General features: G+C 43.6%; 1 protein-coding gene across 2 annotated transcripts; it reads left to right on the top strand.

The window, feature by feature from the left end:
* Positions 1-3,342: 3,342 nt before the first annotated feature.
* LOC146895299 (killer cell lectin-like receptor subfamily B member 1A) lies at positions 3,343-13,524 on the top strand. 2 transcript variants are annotated; one of them, XM_085687191.2, is made up of 6 exons: positions 3,343-3,481; positions 6,184-6,282; positions 7,366-7,440; positions 7,957-8,111; positions 8,452-8,567; positions 12,664-13,524. In XM_085687191.2, the coding sequence occupies exons 1-6, from the start codon at positions 3,397-3,399 to the stop codon at positions 12,809-12,811; spliced, it is 678 nt and encodes a 225-aa protein (XP_085543317.2). In that variant the 5' UTR covers positions 3,343-3,396; the 3' UTR covers positions 12,812-13,524. The 2 variants fall into 2 exon arrangements, with proteins under 2 accessions (XP_085543317.2, XP_085543318.2); XM_085687192.2 differs by lacking the exon at positions 7,366-7,440.
* Positions 13,525-14,804: the final 1,280 nt, after the last annotated feature.

The raw sequence follows: 14,804 nt of genomic DNA, 5'->3' as shown, positions 1-14,804 counted from the left end.
CCTGGTCCACATGTTCGGATGCTGTACTGGAGGCCAGGTTATCCTAGGGACATCATCCACAACCCACTAAAACTCCTTAAAGCCCACCAATACCTCCCAAGGGCACCCCCACCTCTGGACTCCATTTCCCAGGCCCCACACATCTCCTGCTGTTTTACTGGAGGCTGGCTGGTCCTAGGGACCCCAGGTAAGACATCCCCCACCACCTGCCAACACTCTTAAAGCCTACTCAACAACCCCAGACTGCACCTCCTTCCCTGGGTTCTGTATTTCAGCAAACTTTGGCAAAGACGTCTGCTTTACCTGAGGTCAGGCTAGAAGGACTTTGGAACTTGGTGCGAGAAAAGTCACTGAGTGTTCAGTGTTTGGTGAGCTGTTCTGTAGGGGCTTGGAAGATAAGAATGTTGAAGTCAATGCGAAAGATTGAGGCCTGGCTTGTGACGTCTCTGAGGAAAGTTTAAAGACTGTAACTGGGCCACTTGTTCTTTGGAATTAAGATTCTGAGGTTGTGGTTAACTGGGGCTGAAGAATCAGCTGTGATTAACAAGATCCCAGAGCTACTATTGGAACCTTTGCTTTCCTGGGATGCTCGATGCTGGTTGACTGTATAAATGAGTGTGCAGGTGAGTGATGATGTTCCAGATTCTGTATTAGGCAAAATGATCACAGTTAGCTGCATACAGCATGCTGCCCACAGACGCATGGAGCTCTTCTCACTTCTGGTCACTTCACACTTTTGCCAGTATGTTAAAGAAAATATCTCACCTCAGATCTGTTATTTTTCACACAGCTATTGTGGATTCCTGGTAGCCACAGGCAGCTTCAGAACTTAGTTAAACCTCAGTGTCCACAAAGAATAATTTGAATCTTCTGCTAAGACCATCAGACTTCCCTTATTGATCTTTCTAATACAACCCCCAGTTGTCATTGGTTACCGGGTTACTAGGTGGTGATAAAAACCTAAATAGTAGCAATGTTTATTCGCACATTCCCCACATAAAACTACCTGTGTCTTGGCAAGGGAAGAGAATTATAGGCAGGAACAAGCATCACTCATGAGCAATCAAGAGAGTCCTCTATGTACTAAGGCCTGAGGGCCTTATATATGCTGAAATTTTTATATACTGAAAGTTGAGAATATTTTCATAAATTCTTGATATTTGAGTCTAAAAAATAATGACTCAAGATGGAAAATCTTCTGTAATGGCTAAAATCTTCAGTTTAGGCAAAGCACAAAGGGCCAGGAACATAGTTCAGTGAAAGAGTGCTTGCCTCAAACTCATGAGGCCATAAGTTCAATTCCCAGCGCTCCAAAACTAAATAGATGAAGCATGAAGCAGAACTATGTGCCTGGCATTGAGTGAAATGATTGTCATCAAACAGTGACAGCTGAGGAGGATTCACGGGGTCTGAACTGCGCTGTGAGACCCTCAGAAGACTTCTCATACATTGTAATCATCAGTGTTCTTGGGGAATGAGTGTGAGCCTCATACAATGTGTGCACCTCCTGTCTCCTGGAATTCAGAGCCAGCAGACTGTGAGGGCCTGGTAAAATTCTGCTGTGACCACAGAAAGTGGCTTAAAGGAAATCTTCCATTTTCTTCTTCTTCACTTGATATGAGAGTGTCTGACTTGTCTTTTGTCGTCCTGCTCTAAGGCTCTAGGCCTGGAAATCCTTGGAGGAGTCAGCACATCCCACAGACCCGTGTCCTCCACTCTGTGTAGCTCTGACAGACGAAGTCCTTCCACTGGTGAATGATGTCACATCCACACGGACCTTCAGGACAGGGCTGAACAGCGCGTGCGGTTCCCTCCTCACTGCTCTTCCTGCTGTGTCAGTCACGTGTGTTTCCCACAGTCTTGTCCTCATTTCTGTATTTCACAGCTTCCTTCACAGCATGGATGCTTCCAGAAGATTCTAGAGCTTCAATTCATGTCGACTGTAACTATGATGTTCCCATGTTAATATTTATTTTTACAGCACAGCATAATATACTGTGTATCTTAATTGCTAGTAATTTGGAAAAAAATGGCCATTTAAATATGAATTGAGGGAGAATGTTACATTTCACTCACCCTAAACTTCCCCTTAGAGAATAACTCAAAACAAATGGTTACAGAAACTAGAACAAGATGTCTCCCTTGAGTTTTGATAAGAAACAGAAATCACACCTTCCTTTCTTAAGGCAATTGTGTGCGTCAGGAGCAGGCGCAGAGACCCACAGTCAAATGTTAGTTGGAATTCTGGAAACCCAGAGATGGGGAGGGAGGATTGTAGGAGCCAGAGGAGTCGAGAAGACCAGGAGAGTATGGCCCACAGAATCAACTAAGCGGGGCTCACGGGGGCTCACAGAGACTGAAGCAGCAACCATGCAGCTTGCATGCCTCTGCGTTAGGCGCTCTGCATACATGCTCTGGTGGTTCAACTCAGGGACTCCGAACAGTGGTAGTTGGGGCCGTCTCTCTGACTCTGTTGCCTGCTTGTGGCACCCTTTCTCTCCTACTGCGGTGCCTTGTGATGCCTTGATATGGGGGCCTGCGCCTAGGCTTTACTGCATCTTGATATCCCGTGTTCCTTGATATCCCCGGAACGTCTGCTCCTTTCTGGAGAGAAATGAAGAGAGGTGGATCTGGGGAAGAGAGGAAGTGGAAGAAACTGGGAGGAGGGGAGGAAGGAAGGCTGCAGTTGGGACGTATCGTATGAAAGAAGAAAACATAAAAAGAAAGACAACAGTGTGTAAGCTCTGTGAGCAGGACAGACACCCGGGTCAAAACTATGGAGAAACCTGTGGCACAAGAAATAACACCCAGAGACAGATCTCAGGGTTCAAGCTGAAGATAAGAAAAACAAAGAAGCAGCCACTAGAGAGACCTTTAACCTCTACCAGATCTTCAGACTGAAAGGGCAAGATCCTGTCTCCATGAATCCTCAGACTGAAGATTCCACAACGCTCCAGTGAGTTCCTGTCTCTTCCCCTTTATATTCCTCTCTCTGCCCAGCCATATCACTCCTGTCTCTACCTCCCTAGTGCTGGAATTAAAAGTGTCTGACTTCCAAACACTGGGATTAAAGATGTAAGCCACCACCACCTGGATCTGTTGTGGGATCGATTTGTGTAGCCCAGGGTAGTTTTGAACTCACAGAGTACTGGAATTAAAGGTCTCTACACCACTCCCTGGCCTCCAGTGACTTAGTTTTACGCTCTGATGTTCAGGCAAGCTTTATTTATTAAAATGGAAATAAAAAATGACTACAGAAGCCCTCAGAGACGAGTGTGGGTGGATGTGCACACACAGCAGAGCGTTCGCAGGGGACTTCCTTTTGTACTCGGTTCACCTATCAGACCTTGGAGTTCGTCCCTGTTCACAGGCTCAGTGTCACATCTCCCATTCGCAATGGGCACACCAAGGGTCTACTTCAGTTTAAAGTCATCCACGACTCCAGGGCCTCCGTGTGCATCACCTCCATCTCGTCCCCCAGGTCAGTAGCTTTATTTCTCCTTCTGGCATTTGAATATCTTCCAGAGTTATGGTTTCCTCTTACAGTTTTGTTGTTGCTTTGAGGGTGAGCAGCTGTCTGTCTGTGCTGAAGAGAGTAGATGCTCACAGCTTTAGAGATAAGAAGCTCATGCACTCCCTTCTAGTCAGTTAGTTAATGTGAGACTTGGCAGCCCTTCTTTTCAGCTTCAGTCACAGACCCTGAAGAAGGGACGCTTTACATCTACAAGGAAAGGGATGCTTCTAGCAGAGAGACTCTGTAAAGCATCTTGCCTGGTCCAGACTTCTCTACAGAACACAAACACAAAGACTAAGTTCCATGGCATCCTAGCACTGAGCCCTGGTGGAATCGGCACCCTGTCTCCCCAAAGATTTAAAATCTGAGGGAAAGAATTGGGAACTAATGTGGAAGACTGATGTGAGACATATATGAAGGATATGATGATTTCGGGGAATGGGTGGTAAGAGACAGACAGTGAGGCAGAAATTAAGTCTAAAATGACCATGATATAATACGAGATTCTGTGATGTAACTGAGCTTCCTTATAGAATACCGCAATGTATTAAAATTAATATTGTGCCAAGAATGTGAATCACAACTTTTTAAGGATACTTGTCAGGAACTATTAAATTAGCAGATTTTTTAATCAGAAAAAATCTTTGAGTCACCAAATGAGCTTCATTATAATCTGTACAAAGGTTCTGGGAAAAGTGGGGGATTTCAATACCTAGAGGGATGATTTGACAGAGCCAGTTATTTGTGGTAGGCACCAGAAAGACTTTGTTTCCCCTGTTTATACATGTAAAAGTAGAAGGGACTTAAACAGCTTAAGGGTTGGGGTTTGATTTCCCACTGAGTCCAGACAGCCCTGTCAGCATGTGCATGGGTGAAGGCCATGTTCTGGTGCATAGGTTGCTTCTTAGAGACTGTATCCTGGAAGAAAACTGACTCCCCCACTCCTAGCTGCCATTACCTGTCAATATCTCTCCAGTCTGGGGTGGAACCTCATGCCCAACTCCCCCACAATCTTGTCAGACTGAGCTTTTGAAGGTCTTGTGCAGGCCATCACAAAAGGTGCAAGTTCATCTCTGCAACTGCCCTGTTATGCCCAGAAGACAGTGTTTCCTTGTAGTTATCCAGCATGTCTGGTTCTACAGTCATTCTGCCCCCTTCTGTGATAATGCCTGAGCCTTGGATGGGGATGGGATGGGATGCAGACGTTCCGCTTAAGGTGGAGGACTTCGTAGTCTCTTACTCTCTACATGCTGACCTCTTGTGGCTGGTGCACACCTAGAATCCTGTTGTTCTGCTTCTTCCTTGAGTGGCTGGCTGCAGTGGTCAATGTGGGTGGAAAAAGCAGAAGTGGAGAACAAGATTTGGACAGCTGTCAATAGGACAGGGATAGACCTCCAGGAGATGACTTTGATGAATCAGCTCAGCTTTATTCCAGAATATAGGAAATATATAGGATTGGGGAGTCTGGAGACAAACCCTAATTTGTACGCTCTTATCACAAGGCTTCAAATGTGGCAGCAGGGTCCTATAGCAAAGCTCCTGTACAAGTCTCAGTTACCATAAGCGCAGCAAGGAAAAAATGTCTAACAGGAAACTGTGTCGCTGAAGATAAAGCAGGCCTCCAGGCTTACAGACCACTTTCAGATAAGGACAGTGCTCCCAGCCCAGAGACATTCTCCAGAGAAGAGCTGGTAGAAAGCAGGATATCTATCTCACTGTGGGGAGGAAAGTCCTCCGTGTTTCCAAGCTTAGAGAAAACTTCCAGGCAATGGTAGACTGCAGCCTCTGACCAGCAGGCCCACCCAACAGATCCCCATCACTCGGGATGTGGAGGCAGCAGAATGAGGAGCTCAAGGTCATCCTCAGCCACACAGAGAGTTAGAGGTCAGCCTGGACCAATGGACAACTCTCTCTCAGAAACAGAACAGAGCACAGCAAAAACAATTATGAATGTACTATATGTAAGGAAAGAGCACTGTAAAAGCTATACCCACAATGTGTAGCATGCGTTTGGTTTGTGTGCGTGTGTGTGTGTGCGTGCGTGCGTGCGTGCGTGCGTGTGTGTGTGTGTGTGTGTGTGTGTGATATTAAGCACATTTTCAGTTCATCTATCCATTAGGGGGCTTTAGAACTTAGCCAATAGGATGAACTACCTCAACTGAAATACTGGAAATATGGTGTGGACTCATGAGATAACATACATAACTGTAATTCAAGTTGGAGAACAACACTGTAGACCTCATTGAAGCAGACCTCATGTTCAGGAATAGAATCGCATGCCATTAGCACCAAAAGGCACAATTACCGCAAAACTGAGCATCAAAAGTGTCTCTTGAGTAAAGAAGGTCCTCCTTAGTGACAAGTTGACTCCAGTCCCACAGCAGAGCATGCCATTTGATTTACAGCACTCAGTAGTTTTCAACACATGTTCACATTAACCAAGACATGCATGAGCATTCATTTTCAGTCCTGCTTTATCAGAGCAAACAGCTGAACATAATGCAGAATTCAGCTCCTGGTATTCTGCTTTACATTGGTAGAGAAACACTCACATCCACAGCCCACCATCTACTTGAATCCAGTTGTCTGTGTTAATCCAAACCACCTTTAATGTTCATCCCAGATGTACTCAACTGACTTAAGCAGTAACCAGGTGTTTAACTTCACAGATGCCTGCCGGTGCCCACGTTCCCACAGGTTGGCTCTGAAACTCGGTTGTTCTGGGCTCATCCTTCTTCTCTTGACCGTGATTGGACTGAGTGTTTTAGGTAAGTGAGGCGAGAGCTTTTGCTTCAGAATTGTTCCTCTAGATATCAGGTCATCTTCACGTGGTTTGTCCCCTTGAGCTGGAGGATGGTCCATGATATGAATAGTTATAGGACAGTGTCCCATGTGCAGTGCAGAAGCTTCCCATTTCTGTGCTTCTGAATTTCTCTGAGAGCCATTAGGGGCTATTACCAATGATAGGCTCTCTAACCAACCCATGCATGGCAAACATGGCACCTGCCAGTTTTGTTCTTTCTTCTTCCCTCTCCCTGCTAAACTGTTAGATTATATTCCTAATCTCACCTCCAAGTTCACCCCTCTATTTTCCCATGGAACAATACTGAGACAGAGCACCAAGGTCCAATGATTAAAACACCAAGGCCTAATAATCAAAGTTCATGTTTTGGCTACACTGGCTAACCTGTCCAATCAGGACTTACCCACTCATCTCAACACAGACTTCCCCTTTTCTCCTTAAAAAGCCAGTCCTGCAAAAACACCTGCTGCTGTCTATGCCAGAAAAAGAGGCAGCTCCTCCCCCTCTGGATTAATACATCTCTTTTGTGCTGAGTATTTAGTGTCTGTGTGTGTTCTTAGCTGACTCCAAACCCCGACAACTCACATGCACCCAGAAAGGCATAATTGTGACATAAACAACTTTTATGTTAGGAAAACTAAACTTTAAACTTTCCTAACTTTTAGTTAGGAAAACTAAAAGGCGCAAGTGTTTAGTTTATTAAGTGGCTTCTGAACTCCGGTGGCAAAAAGCTGCCTTCCTTGTAGAGGGTGGGATAATACTCATTCTGAAGATGGAAATTCAGATACGAGTGTGGGAAGTTAAGAGTTTCTGGAAGGCATTAGATGATATGTGGATCAAAAGTGGTGTGAATCCACACGTTCTGTGTTTTTCCTCTTAGTTTACACATTCTGTCTCCAAACTGGTTCCTCAGTGGCTGATATTTTATCCTCAGACCATATGTACAGGTTTGTTGAAACAACTCCACCTCCTGAAGTGGGAAGGAGAACACCCGTTCCACCATTCACTTCAGTATTTAATCATCTCCGTGTGTTTTCTTATTTACTAGTGCGAGTCTTAATACAAAAGCCATCAATAGAAAAATGCAGAGAGTATATTCAAGAGGGCATAACTGAACTAACAGGTAATTTTTGCAGCTTGATTTTCCCAAGAATAACAGTTGACATTTGCTATTTACCAGGACTAACATCAGCCAGGGCTTCAAACAGGCACCCATGAAGACAGCACCATGGTCTTACATTAGAGGAAATTGCTGTATAAAAACTTGTTAAGGGTCTAATGACTGGTAGTTGATAATGCTAGGAACTTCTCTGAAACTATGTGACCTTGAAGCCTGAGATCTTAACTGTGTGGCATGCTGTCTCAGCATGCTAGCACACTTGATCATTAACTGTGAAAAAAAAAAGAAAGAAAGAAAGAAAAAAATTTGTTTTAACAGATATGTCAAAGAGTTAACCTTAAAGTTAATTGATAGAAACAAAGATGAATTCCTTGCTATTTCTATTTCTTTGATATGTCTTAACAGCAATTTTCTCCCTGCATATGTTAATAATTGTATTAGTAAAGCAAATACTGTGTGTAACTTGCTATACACAGCAGGAACAAGATAGAAATTTCCCATGTCTCCTTCTCACTTCAGGGAATCCGGCTAAGCTACAGTGCCCAAAAGACTGGCTTCTACACCGTGAGAAGTGCATACGTTTTTCTCGAGATTCTAATATTTGGAAGGAAGGTCTATTTGACTGTGCTGCAAAAGGAGCCACTTTGCTGCTCATTCAAGACCAAGAAGAACTGGTAAGTTGTTCTATAAAATAGAGGTGGAAACATGTTCTTGAAGCTATGTTAGTGTCTCTAGATTTAATGGATATTCCATGCAAGGAAAGTAGAGGCTTTACATTATGGAAGCTCATAGTCTGAGAGACTAATGGGACATGTGAGCCAATAACTGCATATGTAAAATGAGTGTCCTAGGGTCGTAAATGCTGGGCACAGATTCCTCAAGGGAGGAAGAATGAACTGTGCTGAGGACTCGGGAAGGACACAGGTAACACTTGACCTTGGTGTTGGGAGTCTGTGGAATACGAGTCACAGAACACAGGCTCAGGTTAAGTCCTCTCCTCTGCTTTGATTGTAGAGATTTGTAAAGGACTTGATAAAGGAAAGAGGCAATTCATTTTGGATTGGACTAAATTATTCATTGTCAGAGAAGCGCTGGAGATGGATAAATGGCTCCACTTTAAGTTCTGATGTGTGAGTATTGAAGGAGCTCACTTGACTATTCATTTCAGGTCATCTTACTGTAGGGCTCTAATAATGATTCCAGTTCAGAACAGTCTGAAAATACTATTCCAAAGGTGTTCCAAAGGTATTGGCAGAGGTTTCTATCCTGCCCAGTCCCTGCATTGTTAAGTCCCAAAGAAATCATACAAAGGTCTACATTAATTATAAATTGATTGGCCTAGTATCTCAGACTTCTTATTAACTCTTTCTTACATCTTATATTAGCCCATTATTCTTGTCTATGTTAGTTACATGACTTGATACCTGGTCAATCACATTTAGCCTGCTCTGTGTCTGGCTGACAACTGCAGACTGACCTTTCTGCTTCTCAGAATTCTCCTGTTCTCGCTGCCCACTTCCACTTCCTGCCTGACTACTGACCAATCCACATTTATTTAAAAATAATACAAGTGATAGGATACAGACCATTGTCCCACAGTACAAAGGTAGCTGAAAATTTCCATGTATGAAAAGATCATAGTTGTGTGTGTGTGTGTGTGTGTGTGTGTGTGTGTGCATGTATGTGTGTATGTATGTATGTATGTATGTATACAATGGACTTCTAAGACTGGAGACTAAACTAACTCCTTAGGAAAGAGAATGCATTTTTGCATGCCTCCTTGGAGCCTGAAGGCACAAGGAACTTTGCTTTTTTCATTCTCATATTTTTTATATTTTCCAAAGAATTTCTTGAGTGGTCCCTTCCATGCTGTGGTGAAATGAGCCATAGTGTGCGGTGAGGCCGGTTGCTCAGGTCACAGCCAGCAGAGGAGGAGTGAGTGGGGAAGGGAAGGCAGTGTCAGCAGGGAGCTCTGTCAGCTGAGAGAAATGACCTCATTGTCACAGGCTGCAGTGTAGCTTAGCCGGAGTGGTGAAAGCTACAATTATTTGAGGAGCTGTGATGAAAACAGCTTTAATCAGCTTTTGTTGTAGTAACAACATATCACAGATAAACAAGAATGGAAAGTCGTTTTGGTTCACAGTTCAGGGGTCTTCAAGTCCGTCTTCGTCTTGCTGCATTGCTGCTGGCCCCGTGACAGTGCAGAAATGTTGTTAGTGCACAGTAAAGCTGCTCACCTCGAGGTGGGCGGGATGGAGAGGAGATGGCAAGCCCAGGGTGGGACGAGAAGCAGAGATTTGCCCTGCAAAGGCTGCTTCCCACCATGACCTACGTCTTTCTGGGAGGTCTCATTTTGTTTGGTGGGAACTCAGCTATGGGCTTATTCCTTGATGGAGTTAGTGCACCCATGATCCAGTTACCTAACAGTGTCACAGTTATCCTTCACTACTGGGTATCAAAAGCATAACTGTGTGGATGGTAGCTCACAAAAAAGCATTTTGCTCTTGGTATCTTGCCACTTTCTTATTATATGAGATTGTCATGGTAACTGTGCAATGAGAGAACCTGACATTTCAGATTTAAACTATATATTTAAACAGAATTCATTATTTTTTGTATAACAAGAACAAAATATTCATGCAAAAGGATGTAAGATTCAGTCAAATTTCTCTACAGTGCTCTTTATGAGGTTTTCAGGAGTGATATTGAGAATCATTTTATTAATCTTGTTTGAATAAACTTAAGCAAATCTTACAAGAAAATGTACTTCTTATTCAGAACAGAAAAGATTGAAATTCTGATTTAGATTTACTTAAAATGTAATGACCATTTATTAAGTATAGAAATTGATTAACATAAAAGTTGACGTAGAGTAGAAAAATGTATGTGAAGTGTACGGATTAATCTCGGCTGCTCTGTCCTTTACTCTGAGGACAAAATGTCTCTGTGCTTAGACTAAAGGGATTGAGAAGCCTGGAGGCTGCTGTGCTCAGTAGGAAGTGTAAATCAAGGAAGTCCCGCCTTTCTTTAACTCTCTGTCCCTGGCTTCAGGAAAGGGAGAGGGAGAGAGTAACAGTCTCCCCCACAGGGTTATTTGGAGATTAATAAGGAATGTCAGAGAACTCTCCAGGAGTCCAGTAGGAGAAGCCCTGGGAGGCCTTAAAGGGATTGTGAAAGCAAGTCCTTGACTAAACAGATCAGCCACAGGGAAATGATGCTGAGAACTGAAGACAGATCCTGAGGAGAGAAGAAATACAAGGGAAATCGTGGCTGGATTGCAGGCTGACCACTAGGATGGCATCAGATTCACATCTCAAGCTCATGGGCTCCACTAAGAACTAAACAAAGGAAGGACACCTGTGAGGAGCCCTGCCACTGTCAGATGCCACCTTCTTTTAAGACCCATCAGTGTGCTTAGAACTCACCTCTGCCTTACAGTAAACCCTGATACTGTGCATTAGTGCTTGAATACCAGTTGTTTTTCCCCCAGCACGGGGCCATGGGAGCTGTGCACGTTTGAAACCCATGTGTTAATCAATACTTGACAACCTAAGGGAGGAGAATGAAAGGAATCCTGACTATGAATCACATGAGCTGAGCATCTTTCCCTCCCTGCATCCAATTCTGTGATCTAGACCCTGTGTGCTTACTCTGTATACTGGATGCATTCATTGAGCACCTACTATATGTAACTGTTGTCACCTATTCATGTATACCATAATACTTCTCCAAATGTTTGGTAGTCAAACCACATACATGTGTGTACATACTTTTATACGTGTATGTGTGTGTGTGTCTCTGATATTAATCTATTTTTGGAGAGCTATTCCTTTTTGGTTTATGTATATGAGTGTTTGCCTGCATGTGTGTACATGTACCACATGAATGCCTGGTGTCCATGGAATCCAGAAGAGTGTATCAAATTCCTTGGTACTGATTTTACAAATACTTTGAACCACCATATGATTGCTGGTAACTGAACTCAGGTCCTTTGCAAGAGCAGCCAGGACTCTTAACCACTGAGCCATCCCTCTAGTCCCTAACCTTGTAACGTGTAGGAGGTCCTTTTGTCTTTGTGTTGCTTTCATTGGTTAATAAAAAAACTGCATTGGGCCTTTGATAGGGCACAACTTAGGTAGGTGGGGGAAATGAAATGGAATGCTGGGAGGAAGAAAGCAGAGTCAGAGAGAGACACCATGGAGCCCCCAGAGGCAGACATGCTGAATCTTTCCTGGTAAGCCACTGCCACATGGCGATACATAGATTCATAGAAATGGGCTAAATCAAGGTGTAAGAGTTAGTCAATAAGATGTTAGAGCTAATAGGCCAAGCAGTGATTTAATGAACACAGTTTCTGTGTGGTTATTTCAGGGCTAAGCTAGCTGGTGGCTGGGACGAACAAGCAGTTCTCTCCCTTGCAAAACTTGTATATTAAATAAAACTGAAACTAAGAAAAAGAGCTCTTCACAGGATTGATGTGGTAATTTGAATGTAATTGGCATCCATAATCACATAAGGAATGGCATTATTAGATGGTGTGACTTTGTTGGAGTAGGGATGGCCTTATTGGAAGATGTGTATCACTGTTGGGGTGGGCTTTGAGGTTTCCTGTGCTCAGAATACCACCCAGTGTCTCAGTTGACTTCCTGTAGACTGCATGTCAAGATGTAGCCATCACCATATCTGCCTGCATGCCACCATGCTCCCCACCATGACAGTAATGGACTGAACCTCTGAAACTGTAAGCAAGCTATGCCAAGTAAATGTTTTCCTTGTAATAATTGTCGTGGTCCTGGTGTCTTTTTACAGCAATAAAAACCCTAAGGCAATGTGTTAGTAGTGGAATGAGATCACATGACATGTTAGTAGTGGAATGAGGAAGTCACATGACATGTTAGTAGAATGAGGAGGTCACATGACATGTCAGTAGTGGAATGAGGAGGTCACGTGACATGTTAATAGTGGAATGAGGAGGTCTCCATCCCTTCAAACCGTCTGCATTTCAGGTATACTTATGAAGGTTGTAGCTGGAAGGGTTCTTTGCCAGTGAAGAAACAGCAGGTTTTAGAATTAGCTCTGCCATCAATGTTTATACATTATGTTTGTGTTTACTACACTTAACACCTGTGCATTCTCCTGCTTCCTTTAAATTCCATAGGAAAGCAATGACAAGACATTTATGAGAAAATCCTAAACACTAATAGTGGCTGTTCTCTTCCTCCTTAGGTTACAAATTACTGGTGAAGCTAAAATAAACAGCTGTGTCTCCATCTCAAAGGACAAAGTGGTTTCTGAGGACTGTGCTTCAGACTACTATTGGATCTGCCAGAAGGAACCAAAACATGTCTCTGAAACCAGGTGTAATGACTCTTGATAGTGAATCTCACTTGGATTACTTTCTCATACAGATCTCTGCAGTCCCTCTGTCTAGGCTGTCGGCCCAAACAGTGCACAGCTGGTGACACAAAGCATGGACTCTAAAACCACTGTGACTCCTACAGATGCCCGTGTTCTGTTTCTTTATTCTGAAAAGAGGAGAGAGACACTGATGTGCCATTTCAGAGATGTGCTCTGTGGACAGAAGCCCAGACAGCTGAGGAGCACTGGATTCTATTCTGAAGTCTGTGACCCTCACTCCCTGTGTCTGAGGTCATCTGCAAACAGCACAGAAGACCACTTGCAAAATCATTATTAAAATGTTCTTAGTACAGGGACTGATGGCTCGTGCCTGTGTGAACAGCACTGGGAAGGCTGAGCCAGGAGGATCACGAGTTCAAGACCAGCCTGGGTGTGGTGGATTAAATGATAAAAGTCCTCCACAGCCTTTACATTTTATCACTTGGTCTCCAGTTGGTGGCACCATTTGGGAAGGTTTAGGAGTGCAGCCCTGCTGAAAGAAGTGTCCCTGGAGGTGGCCTTTGAGATTAAAAGCCTAATTTGTAGTTTTCTCTGCTTCATGCTTTCATTTGAAGATGTGAGCTCTCAGCTTTCTGCTCCAGCCACCCTGCTTTCTGCCTTCTTCCTGCCATTATGGACTCTAATCCTCTGGGACCAACAGTCAAAATAAACTCTTACTTCTGTAGGTCACCTTGGTCACAGTGATTTTCATAACAGCAGAAGCGTCACTAATACCCTGGAGGAGACAGTGAGTTCATCAGAAACAACAAGGCAACCCCTGCTCTTGGAATTAGAGTAAACATATTTGCACAGGAAACAATTTAGTCACCCGGGAACCTACTTCATTTGAGTTATACACATACATCTCTTCTGGTAATGAACTTGGGTCCCTCGGTTCCTCTCCTGTACATGCTGTGTCCACACGCACCGCTCTCTAAACAATGCACCTAGCAATCTGTTAGCACCCAAGACCACCACACCCATAGAATAGCACTGCAAGCCCACTTTAACCAATGGAAGAAGTTATTCATCCTATAAAGTCAATCAAACATTGATAGTTTCTAATCAAACATACTATTAATGTGTCTGGGAACTATGGGAAATGGGTCAGTCTGGTCTAGACTGCCTTGGGGTGCACACTCTATAAGGCAAACTGTGTCCAGAAGTGAAGCAGTAGAGAGAATCTCCTAATTACTGTCATGTGCCTAGCACAGCCGAACAGCATATTATTGGCAACAGATTGCTATGAGGAGGGTTTAAGTAACTCAAGCTTGTCAACCAAAATAGAGAACCACCCAGATTAAGTTCTTAGTAATGAAACTCCTCTGTAGCACAGTTAATAAAAACCCAGAGACAGATATTGGGTTTCAACCTGAAGGTCAGAAAAACAAAACAGCCAGTCGCTAGCTCTTACCTCTACCTCATTCCAAAATGGTGACCCTGACTTCAGGAATCTCTGAATGAGACTGTGTGTAAGAGCCGTCTCCTCCCATCTTATATTCCTCTCTAGTGCTGGGATGAAAGGCGTGCACCACTACCACCCAGTTTCTGTGGCAAACTAGTGTGGCTACTGGGATTAAAGGTGTGTGTCACGACTGCCTGGTCTGTAAGGCTGACCAAGACAACTGTTTTACTCTCTGATCTTCTAGAAAGCTATATTTATTAAAATACAAATGAAATATGACTCCACTCCTTTTGAACCCCCTAAAAGAAGCTCAAAACAGTAATCAGGGCCTAGAGTACTCACTCCTGTGGCTGGAAGTTCTCGTTACTGTGCATTCTAATCTGCACTGTAGCCTTGCTTTGGGTAAGAAACACTCCACTCTGACCTGGCTACTGGCCACATATTTCATTTATTGATAACGGACATTGCCCTGTACCTAAACTGGGTAGCAACAGTGACTTTCCTGAGAGAACTATTTTTCAAATAATAAGGCAGAGTGTGGAAAGATTTGTCAACATTTGTGGGT

The sequence above is a fragment of the Myodes glareolus genome, chromosome 3 (assembly GCF_982192425.1).
Source record: "Myodes glareolus chromosome 3, mMyoGla1.1, whole genome shotgun sequence".
NCBI classification, from domain to species: Eukaryota; Metazoa; Chordata; class Mammalia; order Rodentia; family Cricetidae; genus Myodes; species Myodes glareolus.
This window is presented reverse-complemented; position numbering and strand designations above follow the sequence as displayed.